The 18,497-nt window shown below is 35.4% G+C and overlaps 1 protein-coding gene across 3 annotated transcripts in view; it reads left to right on the top strand.

Annotated features, from left to right (window-relative positions):
• Positions 1-18,497, top strand: part of LOC115209554 — a 72,632-nt gene that overhangs the window by 21,774 nt on the left and 32,361 nt on the right. For all 3 annotated transcript variants that reach the window (XM_036501461.1, XM_036501460.1, XM_029777989.2), the window contains exons 2-3: positions 11,116-11,306; positions 13,838-14,005. In XM_036501461.1, the coding sequence (XP_036357354.1) occupies positions 11,137-11,306; positions 13,838-14,005 (338 nt within the window). In that variant the 5' untranslated portion in view covers positions 11,116-11,136. The remainder of the gene's footprint in view (positions 1-11,115; positions 11,307-13,837; positions 14,006-18,497) is intronic.

Genomic DNA, 18,497 nt, shown 5'->3' with positions numbered 1-18,497 from the left:
TTTCTAAGTGTGTGTGTGTGTGTGTGTGTATGTGTTTGTGTGTCTGTGTTTGTCCCCCTCGCATTGCTTGACAACCGATGCTGGTGTGTTTACGTCCCCGTCACTTAGCGGTTCGGCAAAAGAGACTGATAGAATAAGTACTGGGCTTACAAAGAATAAGTCCCGGGGTCGATTTGCTCGACTAAAGGCGGTGATCCAGCATGGCCGCAGTCAAATGACTGAAACAAGTAAAAGAGTAAGAGAGTAGTAGTAGTAGTAGTAGTAGTAGTAGTAGTAGTAGTAGTAGTAGTAGCGGTAACAGCTGCAGTAGTAGTAGTGTAGTAGTAGTAGTAGTAGTAGTAGTAGTAGTAGTGGTAGTAGCAGCAGCAGCAGCAGCAGCAACAGCAGCAGCAGCGGTAGCAGCAGCAGGAACAGCAGCAGGAACAGCAGCAGGAACAGCAGCAGCAGCAGCAGCAGCAGCAGTAGTAGTAGTAGTAGTAGTAGTAGTAGTAGTAGTAGCAGCAGCAGCAGCAGCAGCAGCAACAGCAGCAGCAACAGCAGCAGCAACAGCAGCAGCAGCAGCAAAAAACGTTAAGTTTCCCATCTAGCTTTGAACGAAATAGTCATGAGAAATCCAGACACAATGGCGACTACACAAAATTGTACAAAAGAAAAGAGAAAAAGAAGCTAGCGAGAAATGCAATATCAAAGAAAATCAGCAAAAATTATGGTAAGTGTGGTGCGGACTGTAAATATCATAACTTCTGGAACAATGTCGTTTAGATCAATGTTAAAGTTTAACGATAACCTTTGAGAATGATTTTCTTTCTTTATGAATTCATTTATTATATATTCAGTTATCTTTCATCTCTATAAACTCTATAAAAATGTCATAATCTATAAAAATGTCATAATTCTATAAAGGATTCACCATCATTTTATTACATACACACACACACACACATATGCACTCTTATACTGGTGTGCATACGTAATCTATTGTTTTTACTATTTGCCACTTGAAGTAGAGAGGATAGAACTTTTGGCACTAAGTAATGATGCTCAGTTTGGGGATTTACACAGTTATTACTAGCAAAGAACAGTAACAGTCCTTTCCAAAAACTTCCCGTTATAAATTATTTAATATCTTCCTTCATCACTCCAATAATTACATCCTTAAACTTTCAACATCTACTAATTCGGAGTACTTCATTGAGTTAATCTACTTAGTTTAGGATCTTGAGCTTGACATTATTACAGGACAACAGTCGAGAGCAAAAAAAAAAAACAAATAAGAGCAAATATCTCCCACAGAACCAAGAGAATTTCTGGTTCACATGTCCTGAGCAGTGTGCCAAGAGTGCTTATGCATTATTGTCATTTGCACAAGTTCGCGTATTAATTCACATATTGTATTCCCTTGAATGTTTCCTGCACTTAGCGCCGGTAAATTGAAAGCAAATGACAGTTACCATAATTCCCAGTGTATAAAATGCATTTAACTTTTAAATGCACTAAAAGATTTCCCAGCGTCTAATGCGGTCGTATAACGGATGTGAGACTGTGTGTTGTAGGCTAAGAAGCCAATTAAACATAAGTCTACCAAGAATAATAATTGTTATGAGTAATGAAATATTGGATTCAAATTTTAGCACAAGGCTAGCAATTCCGAGGTGGAGGCTAGTCGATTACATCAACCCCAGTGATCAACTAGTACTAGTGTGGAATAAGAGAAAAGGATAAGAAGGAAATCTTGCTAGCTATAAGTTTATCAGGCTGGAAGCAGCATGCATACATACATAAGAAACATAAATACACACACACACACACATATATATATATATATTATATATATATATATATATATATAGCGGTATGGTATGGCTTTGATAAGGATAGGATGGTGTCACATTTTTCTATCTATCTCAGTAGATTCTTAGTCCATCAAATATGGGTCCGATTAATGTGCTTGATTACTGTTTCGTAGAATTTTTGATTTGCCACTCCAAACGAAACTTGCATAAGCTGTTTAAATAAAGTATAATTCTCCATTCTTTTATCTTTATATATAGATGTATATATATATATATATATATATATATATATATATATATATATATATATATATATATATATATATATATTATATATATATATATATATATAGTCATTAGGAACAGCTAGGATCTTGTGATTGGTACTTGGGTTCTGAATGTCTTCCACGATATTAACAGCCAATTATCAAAGCTTACAATGTGAGACCTCTAACAACACCCTGCTGTCCGCTCTCACAGAATCAACCAGAGCAAACAAGACCGAGCGCTCTGAAAAGTAAAGCAATAATATATATATATATATATATATATATATATATATATATATATATATATATACATATGCGAAGTTATGAAAAGTTCCTGGCTTTAAGCGTATTGAGAAAGGCGTGGTTGGTGGTCCAAACTTCCGAGTTCTTTTATAGGGCTTAGAAAACCTGAAGGATCACTGTATGAATCTAAGAGGGGAATATGTTAAATAAATTTATAATTAACTTATCCTTCTGTATCTACTTTTACCCTAAGCCAAGAACTTTTCAGCATTCCCTCGCATGCATACATACATATATATATAATATATATATATATAAATAGATACATATGCATATATATACATGCATATATGTGTGCGTGTATGTGTGCGTGTATGTATGTATGTATGTATGTATGTATGTATGTATGTATGTATGTATGTATGTCACTGCTAAAACTTTGTTTCCAGAACAGATCGTCCGTCAGCAGTAAGGGTCTATCTGTGAAACAAGTAATGTAGCATCACAATGTTGGAAAGATCAACTCTAACTTACTGTCCTCGACTAAGTATGTTTGCATTATCAACTCACTTTCAGATTAGCCAAAAGCTAAATTCGTACGTCGTACAAAAACCATAATCATACATACCATATCTAGTCAATAACATCCAACTGATTTTGCTATCAATTAAAAAAAGTAGGCAGGATATTCGCTATGTGAAGATTGCCAGGTTTTGCAAAGTCTCGTCATTCCTGAAATTTTACAGTGCACTGATGCTCTATAAGTGGTGTCTGCATGTGCCGTGAATTTTTATAAAATATAATCTAAAACTGCAAAAAATCCATATGAATTCTTCAGCCATTTGAAAGCTGTCATTCATACTTTTTATTACAATTGTAATCAATAGAACAAAGTAATAATTTTTCATGATTTTAATTTAATCTAAAATTTAGATTTATTTAACTCACCAAGCAAAATCAGGTTCCAGCTTCTTTATTTAATTTAAGGGAGCCTATAATCTTTTTCATTTAACCTCTTCTGTGCCATGAAGTCTAAGAGATTAAAAATCGCAGCTATAAGCAGACATTCGTTGTTAATTATATGAATTTAGCATTCGTTATTAATTATATGAAATTATATAATGCAACCAATCAGATCACAGCTTATCAAAACAGAATTAAAAAGTTTAGATGCTTGCTTACACATTCTTGTTGATTTATGATGTGCTACACACTCGGGATTCTTCACATTATGGTAAAAAGCTATGGATGTAAACATGTTCCAGCGAGTGTCAAACGAATTTGGTCTATGTCACGTTTTTTAACCACAGGCGCCCTATTTACTGCTTCAGTTAAACTGGCCATTCCAAATAAAGAATATAACACCACTTCTAATAATTGGTCTGCTTCACCTATGCTGACTTGAGGTAGCAAGAAAAACATAACAAAAGTACAAAAGTAACACATCCGACTTAACTTGGATATGTTGCTTTGAACGCTACCGTAAGCTGTGGTAATTGTCCTGGACCGACAAATCATCTAATATAAACGGTAAGTGCTATAAAAATTAACTAATTATACTTGAGGAAATTCAATAGTTCAATAAAGACCTACAAAAGATATCTTTCAGAACTCAGAAAGATTTGTCAAACTTTGAGTAAGCTAAAGTTACTGTCACATCTACAGGGATGTGACAGTAACTTTAGCTTACTCAAAGTTTGACACATCTACAGGGATGTGATCACCTGAAAAACCGTGTATTCACTGCCATTTACGAGCCTGTCATGGGCCTCTACAAACCCTCTGTGTTCTAGGAGCAATTGAAATTCTGAATTATGGACATAACGAGATAAATACAAGGTGCATTCCACAAGGTCTGAGACTTCTTTAGCAGAGGCAGTTATAACTGCCCTTGCTTATTGTAATTTTAGTATATCATTACTATACATTTTATAAGCTGACCTACCAACGTTTGCTATTGCAGATCGAAGGAAACGGCTTGTGACGGAATTTTGAACACACACTACTATACGCTGCTTGTCGCAGCTGGCAAATTTGCAGGGGTGCATCGGGAAGTGAAGATAATTTGAAAGCTCGTTGTGCAATAAAGATTTTGTTAAACTGGGTAAAAACGCTACAGAAGTTTATGAAATGCTCCAGACTGCTTGTTAATTAACTTGTACGAGACGAGCATCTATTTCAACATCCATATGAAATTGACCATGCATTCTTTTCTTTACCCACCTATTTTCAGTTTCCATCGCTTTCAATTTCTTGTATAGTGCTTTATCTTTGCAATCTTTCATCCTACACAAGCCTGACCTCCCTACTTCTAATAGTAGCGGTTCTGTGGCGTTTCTTTACATACCATGCTATGTTGTTACCTTCTGCTCTAATGCTGTGTTCGCATCCAGTTAGTCCTCTTCCCCCTCTTTCTTGGTAAATACTGTCTGTTGGTGTCACTTTTTGGGTGGAGTGACTCATATCTAGTTAGCAACTTCCTTGTCTTTCTGTCGAAGCTGTTTAGTTCGTCTACTGTCCATGCGATTACCTCTACTCCATATCTAAGGAGTGAAATCGCCCAGGTGTTGATAGCTTCGATCTTATTTCGTCCATTTATATTATTGTTGTTGTTGTTGTTGTCGTCGTCGTCGTTGTTGTTATTATTATTATTATTATTATTATTATTCAGGTCACTGCCTGGAATCGAACTCGGAATCTTAAGGTTAGTAGCCTGCGCTCTTGACCACTACGCCATATGCCCGTGGGCATATGGCATCGTGGTTAAGAGAGCGGGTTACTCACCCGGCTGGAGGGTATATCAGCCGAAACGTTGTGTTAGCAACAAACAAGATGAGGACAAATATCCGTCAAATGTAAATAATGTACATGGCAGTTGTTGCAGACACATTCAGCAAAATGTACACTTTCAGCAGAACACATTAAGCTGTGCAGTTTATAAAATGAATCATTCTTCGTATCATCAAAGGGAACTAAAGAATTACCGTATATACTAGAGTAAGAGTCGATCTCATGTAAAAGTCAACCCCCTATTTTGGGCCAAAAACTTGGGAAATTTTCATAGATCCCATATAAAAGTCAATCCTAGTATTTTATGAACGACCGGACAACATTTGTGGGTCAAGGTACCGTATTATCCTGTACGTAGAAAAAGCACTGTTACAAAATTATGTGGCTACTGTACTGTAGCCTGCTAGATAGGCGGAATGTTTGGAGCTTATAATGGAATGCTCGGTGCTTATAGTAAAACACCATTTAATAGCGAGCACTACACATGGGTACTACATGGGTGCTACACCACCATTACTAAATTGTATGCACAGAATATGCTGCAAGCCTGCATACATCTTCAAACACAATAAACACAGGTTTACATGGTGAGAAACGTATTTCACGGGCAGCATTATTGGCGATCACTGGCAAACCCCAGTCTTGCAAGGTATGGCTTTGGTAAGCCTAAAAATATTCGGTTATTAGCTAGACCTTTATATTTTACTAGGGTGTGTGTTTTGATGCATAGAATTGATAATATTACTGTAATTCATTACGTTTTTAGTGATCAGCTGGGCTTCTGCTGCTGATACGGTAGTTCGGATTCTAGCTTGAATTTCAGCTCCTCAAAAGTAGTATCCATGTAACAGTCGACTCCATAAAAAGTGGTCTAAAATATTCGACTTTTACACGAGTATATACGGTGTATATTAGCTGCGTATTAATTCTAAATCCACGAGATATATAATATATCTCATATAGTAGCCGTAGTCAAGACATGATCCGCTGAAAAAGTCAGGTCAATAGTTTATAATGAATGAGAAAGAGGAAACTTCGGTTCTCCAGTATAGAATGTCATCAGCTTTGTGCTCGAAGTCCATCAGTTTTTATTATCAACCATAAATAAAATCTGTTACTAAATTACAAACTTTTCGTGAGGAAATATTTCCATTTTCTCACCATATGTATGACTGAGTACGTAATTTTTTGGAATGTGGAGTTTTTCAACAGACGTGTTCAATGACCTTAATAAGAATGCCACAGATCAAGTGAAAATGTTACTTGAGTAGTTTCTCTTTCAACAGTAAAAGGCAAATCACTATCGATAGCAGCCACAGGTTTCTGTTTAATATCATTTTCCACAGAATTGTTACATCTCATAACCTCATCAGGTAGAGGGAAGCGTGCAGTGACTGGGGGCCTTAGTTTCGAAATGTAAGAAAAGATACTCTGACAAAGTAGGCGACAAACCTAAGCAAGCGTTGCAATTCTCTACGTGAAGTTAGATGATATAAGTTAATTGTTGTTTGATTATATTGGTTTCAAATTTTGACTCAAGGCCAGCTATTTCTAGGAAGTGGATAAGTCGATTATATCGAAATCAGTGTTTCACTGGTGCTTAATTTGTCAACCCCGAAAGGATGAAAGGCAAAGTCGATTCAGCAGAATTTGAAATCAGAACGTAAGGATGGACGAAATGCCGCTAATCATTTTGCCCGGTATGCTAACGATTCTACCAGCTCGCCGCCTTAATGTTAGATTATATTACCATTTAGTTTTGTTTAGGGTCACATTATTGTTCGAAAGCTTCAAACAAATTCGAAAGTTTGATATCGTGGTCTGATTTTCTTACAGTTAAAACTAAAAATGAAAAGAGGTACCTATCATCCAAATGCTTTTAATAGGTACATTTGAGGTTGTTTTAATTAATGACTCGCTGAAATACTAATACACCGTTTAAAACACCCATAGGAACTCGAGTAAATTAATACAGAAATTCATCTTCTAGCGAAGTTGAGTGTCTTATTTCTACGAATTACACCAACTTGACAACAGTTGTTGCATAGATCAGTTTTATGTTAGGATAAATTTATGTTGGGATCAACTTCGTTTTTATTGTCTATGTAGGAGGAAACTGAATAAGAGATAAGTTCTGAAAACCAGTAAATAGTCTGAGAGAAATCACCCCCAAACCTTTTCTTACCGGAAATAGGTTTTTTATATCTCATTGTTTGAAATCAATATCCTAGTGTAGTCTATAAATGATTATAAAGATTGTATGTGTGTATTAATATACATAAATCGGTTAGAACATTATATTAAACGAGGAAAACTGTGATGAATAATAATTTTGAGATAAGAATGGCTTAGCTATAAAAGGAGTTACGTCCCGTATATCTTCCGGTAATACACAAGCTATGGCCGCTAGCGATATGTATCTCTTATATTTATTAAACTATAATTGTTTTATAGTCTGATTTTTTTAATACATACATACATACATACATACATATATATATATATATATATATATATATATATATATATATATATATATATATATATATATTACACTTAAAGTAACACTTATTTTTGTTGGAGTTCTTTCTTTTTTTCTTTTTGCATTCGGAATGTCCCTTCTTCAGTATCCTTGTACGAAACCAAGAAAATATCATCATCATCATCAAGAACAACATTCCTACTACTACTACTACTACTACTATTGCATATCGAAGTAACAAACTGTTGGATTTAAGAAATGTGAACGAAGGATTTATACAAAACATTAGATTACTTTATCAGCAAAAAATATTCTCAAACTAATGAAATTTATTTCTTATTAAGACAGATATAGTTTGCTTGTCTGGGTTTTTTTTTTTTGGGGGGGGGGGGGGTTGCACAATTCATGTTTTCTGTATGGAGATATAAGAATGGCGCCTGCAACATCAAACGCCTCTTATAAAAGCTGAAAGAGATTTTACGCATAAATATTTGTGATAAAGAAAGAAAACAAATGAAAATTTAATTTTAGTGTCACAGGATATACACAAACAAAAAAATATTCTTTTCTACTCTAGACACAGGGCCCGAAATTTGGGGGAGGGGGCCAGTTGATTAGATCGACCCCAGTGCGCAACTGGTGCTTAATTTATCGACCCCGAAAGGATGGAAGGCAAAATTGACCTCGGCGAAATTTGAACTGAGATCGTAAAGATAGACGAAATACCACAAATCATTTCGCCCGGCGTGCTAACGTTTCTGCCAGCGCCCCGCCTTAAAAACAAAAAAATATATATTGAAAAATAATGAGACAATAAAAACTACTTTATTGGTAGAAGCAAGAGCACACACGCTAACACGTGAAAACCTAATATTTCGTTTTCTAACGCCTGCAATAACATTAAAAAACTTAATGTGGGTAAACTAGCAAAGAGAAGGCATAGTTTTTAGCGTAACGGTCCCACAGATGCAAAAGGATAACTAAAGTGTTGCATGGCCCTTCTCAGACAAAAAAAGACGTCATTAAGGAATTGTAACCAGAGTATTGGTTCATAACCATGCAGGGATTTGACTGTCTTCATTATCTATAAAGATACCCATTTGGTATACGCAGTAGAATGCATCAAACACAACACGATTTATGTTGGTTGCACAAACTAACAGTTAAATAAAAGATTCAACGGGTATAGGTATAAAGTCGGGCACAACAGCAGTACTTTGACGGAACATTCCGAACATCTTACATCAAACGGCTGCAATTTTAAGGAACATCTGAAGGTACATATTCTCAGAAAATAGTCTGACTACTACACTTTCAATCCTCAAAATGCATGACGATAAATATATTTGTGAATTACAAACATCACGCACTGGAGGAATGAATAAAATGACAGGTGAATTTCATCACATTTATGCAAAACTGTTCCACTAAGTATTCTTTTGCCTATTTTTTTTCCGTTTTTCTTTCTTTTTCCTTTTACCAGTTATGAAAGTGAACATTGATGACGCCATTTTATCTACAAAGGAACGCAGGATATTTTCACTTATACTTTGGATTTTGTGTTTCTATGGGTTTTCTTTTGAAGACGGGCCTTTGCGCCTGAAATATAAAGGTTTTGTGAAACTTTCTGCGTTGTCAGAAGCTTCCCCGTTTCAATAGGAAAATCCCAAAAGATTTTGCATTTCTCCGACTCCAACACTCTTTCGACCCGATGATTATACCATGTACCTCCAGCTTCAAATATCTACTTCTGACAAAAAGAAGAAGGTCCTACCGTCGAAGTTCCTATGGATGAGGAAGTAGACTTTGCCTTTCATCCTTTCAGGGTCGATAAATTAAGTACCAGCCAAGTACTGGGTTCGATGTGATCGATTGTCCCCCTTCCCTCAAAAACTCAGGCCTTATGCCTATCGTAGAAAGTATTATTATTATTATTATTATTATATTATTATATTATTATTATTATTATTATTATTACTATCATCATAATTATTCTTCCAGTGTAAAACTTTCACATGGTCATGCCTCCATTTCTTATATACTGCATTGGTCAACTTGAGACATTCTGCAACAATCTGTGCTACCGTATCATTCCAAATTCCACAGACACTACATTTTTCTCACACTTTCTCCCCATACAGATATTTTCTCAAGTTGTTTGTTTTCTTCGCTTGATCTTGAGCTGTTATAATAAAGCTATTTGTTTCTTTTTTTAATAGCCCCTTTTTTAACCAGGCCCAAGATTTTGTTCCACATACATCCTCAGTGGCATTCCAGAACTGACCATGCAAAGGTTTCTCTTCACTCTGTTTAGCAAGCTCTCTTTGAATTTCATTCTTGTCCTTTTCTCTTATTCTACACTTGATCACCAGTTCTTTATTCATTGTCTTTAGTAATTTCTCTGTGCTGTTCTGTAAATATTTTTGTAGGCTTTTTCTTTCCATCTGTACACACTCTTCCACAGCAATTCAAGCCTCCTCCAGCCTGGTCTGTTTTCATGTACAACCAGTTAATATCAGCTTTCGGATAGTGGGTTTCATACATTGTCAATAGCTCTCTAGTTTTTCTGACAAGTCTTCGTGTGTCTTTTTGGTCCAATCTACAATTACTCCTACTGATAATTTGTTTTATCTCTGCATATTTTATTTCATCTGCTTCCAGTAACTCAAATTACTTAAACAACTGTCCTTTCTCAACCACTTTCACTGTATGCCCAATTGGCATTTCAATTCCCAGGCTTCCTTCAAATCTTCATCGTTTCATTTTCAATATAGCGCACTTTTCAATCCTAAATTTCAAACCTTCATCATTTGAGAAAATGCGAGCAGTACGCTTATCATTTTTCGCATAAAGTTTTATATCATCTATAAAAGTGTATATTATTATTATTATTATTATTATTATTATTATTATTATTATTATTATTACCCTCGAAGACGGTGAACTGGCAGAAGTTCTGAATATTATTAGGTAAGAAGGCGGCGAGCTGGCAGAAACGTTAGTACGCCGGGCGAAATGCTTAGCGGTATTTCGTCTGTCGCTACGTTCTGAATTCAAATTCCGCCGAGGTCGACTTTGCCGTTCATCCTTTTGGGGTCGATAAATTAAGTACCAGTCAAATACTGGGGTCCATGTGATTGATTGTCCCCCTTCCCACAAAACTTCAGGTTTTATGCCTATAGTAGAAAGTATTATTATTATTATTACCATCATCGTCATTATTCTTATATGTGAAATATAAATGCGTAACTATTTCAGTATGACAAAAAATATGGCGGCGACAACAAAACATGTCGTAGTCCTGGCAAAGTCTCTACTCTTACCTGGTGGGAGACAGCATGGCTCAACATCTGGAAAAGAATCAGGCCAAATATACATGGGAAGTACTTGAATATGAGTATATCCTCACGACCGACATGATGGTTATGCTCATCATAATCATGATAATCAAGATTATAATCATGATCGCCACCATTCTCACCTACCCAATTCTCATCATCATCATCATCGTCACAATCACTGTGGTTTCTATTTACAGGTTCGCTGATATACGTTAGACATGACTTCAGTCAGAAATCGCTTCGAAAAAGGAAATGTAGAAGAAGGTCCTACCATCGAAGTTCCTACGGATGATGAAAAGCCTTCAAGCATGTTTCTACATTTTGCAATGAACTGCAGTTTGCACGGCTTGAAAAATGCTTTCTCGGAAAGCAGCAAAAGGCCTCAGAAGTATGTATAAATATTTGTTTTGATTATCATTGTTAATGTCATGTTGAAGAATCGGTAGGATTTGTATTATGAGCGTAAAGTGTCGTAACTAAATATTCTCATATATCAGCACGTAGGAAAAATTTTGAAGGTAAATAGATCCTTATTCTGTGGTATTTCAACTCAGAATGTAAAACAAAATAACTAAATAATTTTATATACATTTTTTTCATCATTTAATTGGAGGGGGAATATATTTGCCCTTGAACCTTTCAATGACCTCCCAAACTTGTAGGGGGAAAGAAGAAAGTTGTCCGCAAACCAGAAACTTTGCCTGAATTTATAAGGTAGAGCAAACCCCACTAAAGGCACACGAGGAACAGGTTACGGTGCTAAACAGAGCGGTGGATTAAATTTACCAAACAAGAATAAAAGCAAGTCTTCCAGCCATCAAATTTAATTCACAACGTTTTGGTTGGCCCGTGGGTGAAATAGAAGTTAGTTTCCCAAGGTGGAAAATCGTTCGCGGTGATTGTAAAGGCGTATTCAGTTACCACGACTGAAGACTAGGTCATCGTGTATCTCCATGTAACAAGATCCGATATAAATGTTGGCTGGTTGGTTGTTTGGTTGGTTGATTTCGCTAATCATTCTTTATTAGCGGGACCCGTGAGTATTTCATGGAATTAATAATAAACTTATTAGATTATTCCTTAAAATTTTATCCAAAAAGCCTGAAAGCGTAGCTTGTGTTGTGTCTGTATCAAAAGATAGTCGCTCATCTACTATTCAATGAAAGGTGAAGGAAATTGGAATACTATGATTACTTAATGTACTTTATATATATACTTTATATACTTTATGCACAATTTTATAGACACAGCACTCATAAAATAAATGTTCACTCTTATTTTTCCATTTTCCCCATAAACAGAAAAAATTACGTTTTAAAATTTACATGGTCACAATTTCATATCTAGAAAACAAAAATTTTAGAGTAAAAAAAATTATTTTATATGTAAAATATAGGGGTCACAATTTCACGGGGGTAAAAATTTAATGCAAAATGGCGCACTCTGAAAACTACATCGATGGTAACTTATAAGCCAAGGCGATGGGTCAAAGCCAATACACATTTCAGTTTGCGTACACCTTTCAATCCAATACTTCTTTGCAGACTTGTTTGTCAGTGTTGATAACTTTAACTCTCACATCAGATAATTTGCGAAACATTCAGAATGCAACATATAGCTGACCATGGCTGAATACAGGTTCAAGGAAGAACAGAACCTCTTTATCAAATGTCTGCCTTTCTAATTTATTGATAATCATTGCATGTGACAGGTGAACGGGATATTGGTTTCTTTCTAAAGCGAATGGCAAGTTTAAGATGCGCGTGCGTTAAGTGATAGGTGATATAAAAAAACTTTGTTCAATTAAAAAAATACACTTTTCACTATGTACTCACCATCACCACCTCCACCACCTCTCTCTCTCTCTCTCTCTCTCTCTCTCTCTCTCTCTCTCTCTCTCTCTCTCTCTTTAATCTCACCATCAGAATATCACCCCTCTATTAAAATTATATTCCTAAACCTCCTCTATATCACTACCTTCAATTGACTTTTTAACTATGTAATAAGTATTACGTTCCCCCTACCACACGTCATGGGTGCTTCTCTCTCCGTCTTTTCTTTCTCTCTCTCTCTCTCTCTCTCTCTCTCTCTTTCTGCCTCACTCTTCGCCTTATCCTCTTTTTCTCTCTCCTTTTCTTTCTCCTCTCTTTCCCTTCAACTAATCATGTGAAAGCGTTATCGACGGGCTAAGTAACGTAATGTCAAACAGAATTATTATAAGGCAAGGTACAGAGACTGCGAGAAAATAGTAAACAAGAGCGACTTTGCCTTTCATCCTTTCGGGGGTCGATAAATTAAGTACCAGTTACGCACTGGGGTCGATGTAATCGATTTAACCCCTTTGTCTGTCATTGTTTGTCCCTTCTATGTTTATCCCTTGTGGGCAATAAAGAAATAAAATAGTAAAAGAGAGATTCCGAGAGACTTAACATAAAGAGTGCATACTAAGCTTGGTAGCAAGCAACAAGTAAAGAAACGTTTCATATAGAGAGTGAGAGAGAAAGAATTACTGACAGAGAAAGAGGTAGTAAAGGAGGAAGAAGAAAGGAGGTAGTCAGTGTCGGAGCAGTTATGGGAAGAATTATAAAAATGAGAAAAATTGTTTAATTTTTATCTAATTTTATTTAACTTTTTAAGGCAATTAATATTTTTCTTTTGAAATTAGCATTCATTTCGTCATTTTGTACAAGCACCAAAATTCTTGATTAAAGTCCAATTATGGTTATTGTATGTATTCCACATTACCTGATATTATCCAAGTATACTTTCATAGTTACTTAACATATGACGAAGGTTAGGGTAACACTCTAGTAAATATGTAATTATTGACTAAACACCAAGGACTGTTTAATCAGAATAGTTTCCTTTTTATTTAAGATTTTATTTGTTGTTGCTATTTCTTTGTTTTGTTTTCTCCAGGGTGATTTGGTTACTCCTCTTGATGACATGTGTAGCTGCGGCTTTATTTCAGATCCTTGACCGTATTCTATACTTCTACCAATATCCAGTCAGTGTCCTCTTGGATGTTAATTACAATGACTCGTTGCTTTTCCCAACAATTACCATATGCAATCAGAATAAATTTAGGTAAGTTCAAGACAGACTCAATATCGTATGTTTGATGCAGTGAATTGCTGCTGATACAATGCCGTGCCTTTTGCTTGTGACGTTTGTTTTTTTCCAGCTGGAGATGGAAGCATCATGGCGTTCACGGCCGTCAGATGTTATCTCTTACTCAGTGACGCATGCGCTAACTTACAATATATTCACTTCTTGCATAAACGTAAGGCTGATTGCTGAAGGTGGAGAGTTATAGAATCGACTCGATACCAACAGAATTACTCAGCCAATATAAACCATAATCCGATGAAACGAGCAGTGATCTACGTCGGCAAAAGTGATTTCATCAAGTTCTCAACTTTTGATAAAACAGGCCTGGAATTTAGTTGTAAAGCAGGCAGAGAATATAAAACCTAGGTTCTCACTGCGCCGTAACCATTTAAACAATATTTTCTCTCTAAAGAAGATTTGTTTGAAATATCAGTAATTTTGTTTCACAGAGAATCCAATAGCTAGTTTGATTATTTATCCTCTGCCAAAATATCATTTTATAAACTAGAGGAGTAGATGGCCTAACTACAGCCCGTCTCAAAAATGTCTTACTTTCTATCAATATTAGTAAATATTATTTTATTACTAGCACTGTACCACTGGATCTTCGCATTGTCCTGCGCAACAATCATTGTTTCTTAATTTCCTTCTCGCATCTCTCTAGCAGGAGTTGGCTTCGTAGTATAAAAGCAGAGCTTTTATTTCAAATATGAAGGAGGACGAAATTGTTAAAAGAGAAGTATCAACGTTTTGAAGTATTACTTTCAAGTTAGAGATGTCAATGTTCTGAAATAGCCTATAATTTCACTCTTTAACCTTTACTAAGACATTTAAGTGAAGATATCAACTTTCTGCAAAGATTACATTAAATAATATAGTTCTAAATACAGTACGTTTGAAAATAAGAAAGGCCGGGGGTCTTTAGTTACAGATGTTTTGATATGAAGATTAACACAGATATGAAATTACTCGAGCTTATGTTAATTAAAGATATCTATCGACAAATGTTCAAGCTTATTGGTTTGATAGGTGAAGGAAATGCAGTTATGATATTCATACCTTTTCAACTGTGCACGATGATTTTAACGTGGAATGAGCAAATGGACACCAGCCATCACACACAGCTTATAAACAGGCCTGGAATTTCGATATAATTGTAAAGCAGACAGAGAATATGGTCAGCCTAACTGTATACAGAAGGAATTCTCCAGAGTCACTGTAGGGATTGCAAATAACATTGCAAGCTATATGTAAAAGTTACGGTACTCTTCTTAACTGCTAGCAACATTTATACAGAAATTATATGAATTACTGTCCCGATTCTCCATCTTCTGTTTTAACTTAAATATTTCCCACAACTGTGATGATTGTTCCCTAAAATTAAACTAGTTAAGAGCATAAAAATCAAAACACTAACATTATAATTGGTATTCGGCATCCTACATTTCAAATGGTAAAATAATTGTAAAAAAACTGTTAATGCTTCCAACACTGAGCTGTTACAAGTCTTATGGTACCTGTTTTCGGCTAGGTGTACTGAGTTATTTAAGGATTAAGAGTGTCTTGGTCATGAATGGTTTTTACAGAACTGGTACTGTTAATCTCCTTGCTATTATATGATATTCTATAGACGCAGCCGACTGCTACGGTGCTTAAGAAACTGCCTTAAATTTTTCGCTGCATAAAACAACTGTTATTGATGGACTGCATATTATTAATCAACAGCATTTCATTATTTTACAACCACGTGAAAGAATCTAGTCACTTAACATCTGGCAACTAACATTGAGAACATTCGTAATAGTTCTGTTTTTACGATTTTGTAAGAGAAGAAAGGAGAGTGCCAATGATCTTCTTGTAGATCTTCGGAGATTGAGAAAGGAATTATCACTAAGCTGGAGACTTAGACTGACCGCTTGGAACAGAGTGAACTCTACTAAGTGCACTTAAGACCCAAGGATGTTGTTACACAAGGCGTTAAACAGATCTAGCAAGCACAAACGATTTCATTATATCTTGAAGGCCTTTATATTTTATCGTTCTGAAACACGTTTTTGACCACTGGTCACCATGAGCTTCCTTTTAAATAGCATTTCAGGATATTGAGAATGACCAATGTGATTAAGGTGTAGGCCAACGAACTACAAGGCTTGCTATACTACTTCGATGTTTCAGTGTCTCAGTTCAAATTTCGCTGTTGTTCGCGGCTTCCGCGATAATGGTATACGTTAATTAGCGTTGATTTATATAAGTTTAGCATGAGGTTATACATTTGTGAGAAAAAAAACACTTCAATCGATTGAATATACGCTCCTGCATTACTGGTTACGATTGCTATGTAACCCCATGTCAGTTCTGATCAACTAAACCCATGGTGCGCAAATATAGTTTCAGATATACCAAGCCTCCGTTGATTCCTATAATGCACAAGCTAATACTTAGTGCAGTTTGGCAGTGTGAACAAGTTGCCCACTCCCCACTGCTTTGTCACCACTTGTATGGATACTTGCTGTTTCGTACAGAGTTGTTGTTTTCAGATATCCTCCAAGTTTAGGAATGGTTTATGCTTCTTTGGTCATTATTGTCTACATTGTTTGAGTAATATTCCAGTCGTAACATTCAGTACAATCGTCAATTTGTAAGACAACGCGGTAAAATTTGAAGACAAATTCATTTCAAGACGAAATTTCGGATCAGGATGCCCATACAAGTTAGAATTTCTCTGTTTTGACGGGGAATTTTCCAATTTTTATTTCACCATGGCCTTTGAAATGATGTGGGGAATCTTTATATGAAAAGAGTTTCGAAAATTTATGGGGGTTTTTTTCACATATATATATACACACACACACACACCTTCATCCCTCCTCTTTCCTCCCCTTCCGGGATTAATTTTGACCAATTTTCTTAAAACTATGCACTTAAAAACCATGGGAAAAGCCTTTTCGGTTAAAAAGAAAAGAAAAACTGCAAATATTTTCAGACGAGAAAGTGTGTGATTTGAGAGAGATTTGGTTGTTGTTTCTAGCACATCCTACGATCACTCTTCCAATTTCTTTGCCACTCTCACATGTATTGATGTTTTTTCAATATTTTCCTCTCCATAAACATATTTATGTTATTAAAAAAAAATTATCTAATTTATTGATTTTTTTCAACAACTTCCTAATTATTTCTGGTTATAATTTTAAGATATGGGAAAGCTTGAGGTCATTGCAAGGATTTGTCCTCAGTGATTTAATAAAGATGTATGTAAAAGATAATTTATTTCAATAGCATACTTTTCTCTCAGTAGATATGTTTTTTCTTATTCACACACACACACACACACACACACACATACACACACACACGGCCTCGCTTGGTTCGGGGTGGGGGAGAATTAATTTGAATTACCTTTTTTTTTTTGCTGTGTATATTCCAGCAATGAACCACACGTGTGTTACTTCTGCATCATCAAACCATAAAACGTGTTTATCAGGAGAAAAATATTGAAAAACATCAATACAATGTGATAAAGTGTTCTTTAGTATGTTCGCTAAACTATTATTTCTATAAATTCAGTTGTCATTTTCGGTCCTCCTCTCCCCACTCTCTCATTACAGAATCATGTTTTTCTATAAACGGCTTAGCTTAAAGAATGGTTCTCTGTTGATGCCTAATTCACTAATAACTAGTAACAAGTAGAAAATAAACAATTCTTTTTAGATATATTTTATTTTTATTTCGCTCGAAAATTAGAAATATTTTTTGGCCTTTGATTTTTTTCACCTATTTTTTCACCTGCCATTCTTAATTCAAATATTTGGGCAAATATTTATATAAATAATATTCAGGTTAATCGAGAACACTTTTGAATTAGCAGAACAACAAAACTGTACTGGTAGAAGAAACAACAGAAAATATATATATATATATATATAGAAGAGGAAGGATATAGAGAGGAAAAGGATGATGTGGACAGCAAAATGGGTGAGTGAGTGACGGTGAAGAAAACCGACAATACCAATTTGACTCAACAACAGGCACGTACACACTGTCGTTCGATCTACTAGAAATAACAGCCAAATTTCTTCTATATCATATTCTAAAGTCTTTAAATTAAATGGGAAAGGCACGTTGGTAAAAGACATCCTGAATATTCAAAAACACCTGATGGAAAAGCTGGAACACCTTTATTCATACGTCTGCTCGATCAGACGTGTAATTAAAGGTGGTAAACAACAAGTTTTAAAAACAAATAAAGCGAGAAAAAGTTCTTCTTACATGAGTAGAAGTAAAATTATCAATAAACTGAATGTCACCTGGTGGCTAATGGTCAAATCATGTCCGATGTATTATCTCATTAAATGAGATATTAAAGGATATTCTAATATTTATAGGATACAGAAGACAGGACAAAGACTGGAAGACTGAAACAGCTGGTAAGAAATATTAATGTCTGAGGATGAATATTTATTCAAATGTC

Source organism: Octopus sinensis, linkage group LG3, assembly GCF_006345805.1.
Source record: "Octopus sinensis linkage group LG3, ASM634580v1, whole genome shotgun sequence".
NCBI lineage: Eukaryota > Metazoa > Mollusca > Cephalopoda > Octopoda > Octopodidae > Octopus > Octopus sinensis.
Note: the sequence above shows the minus strand (reverse complement) of the source record. Positions and strands in the feature narration are given on the sequence as shown.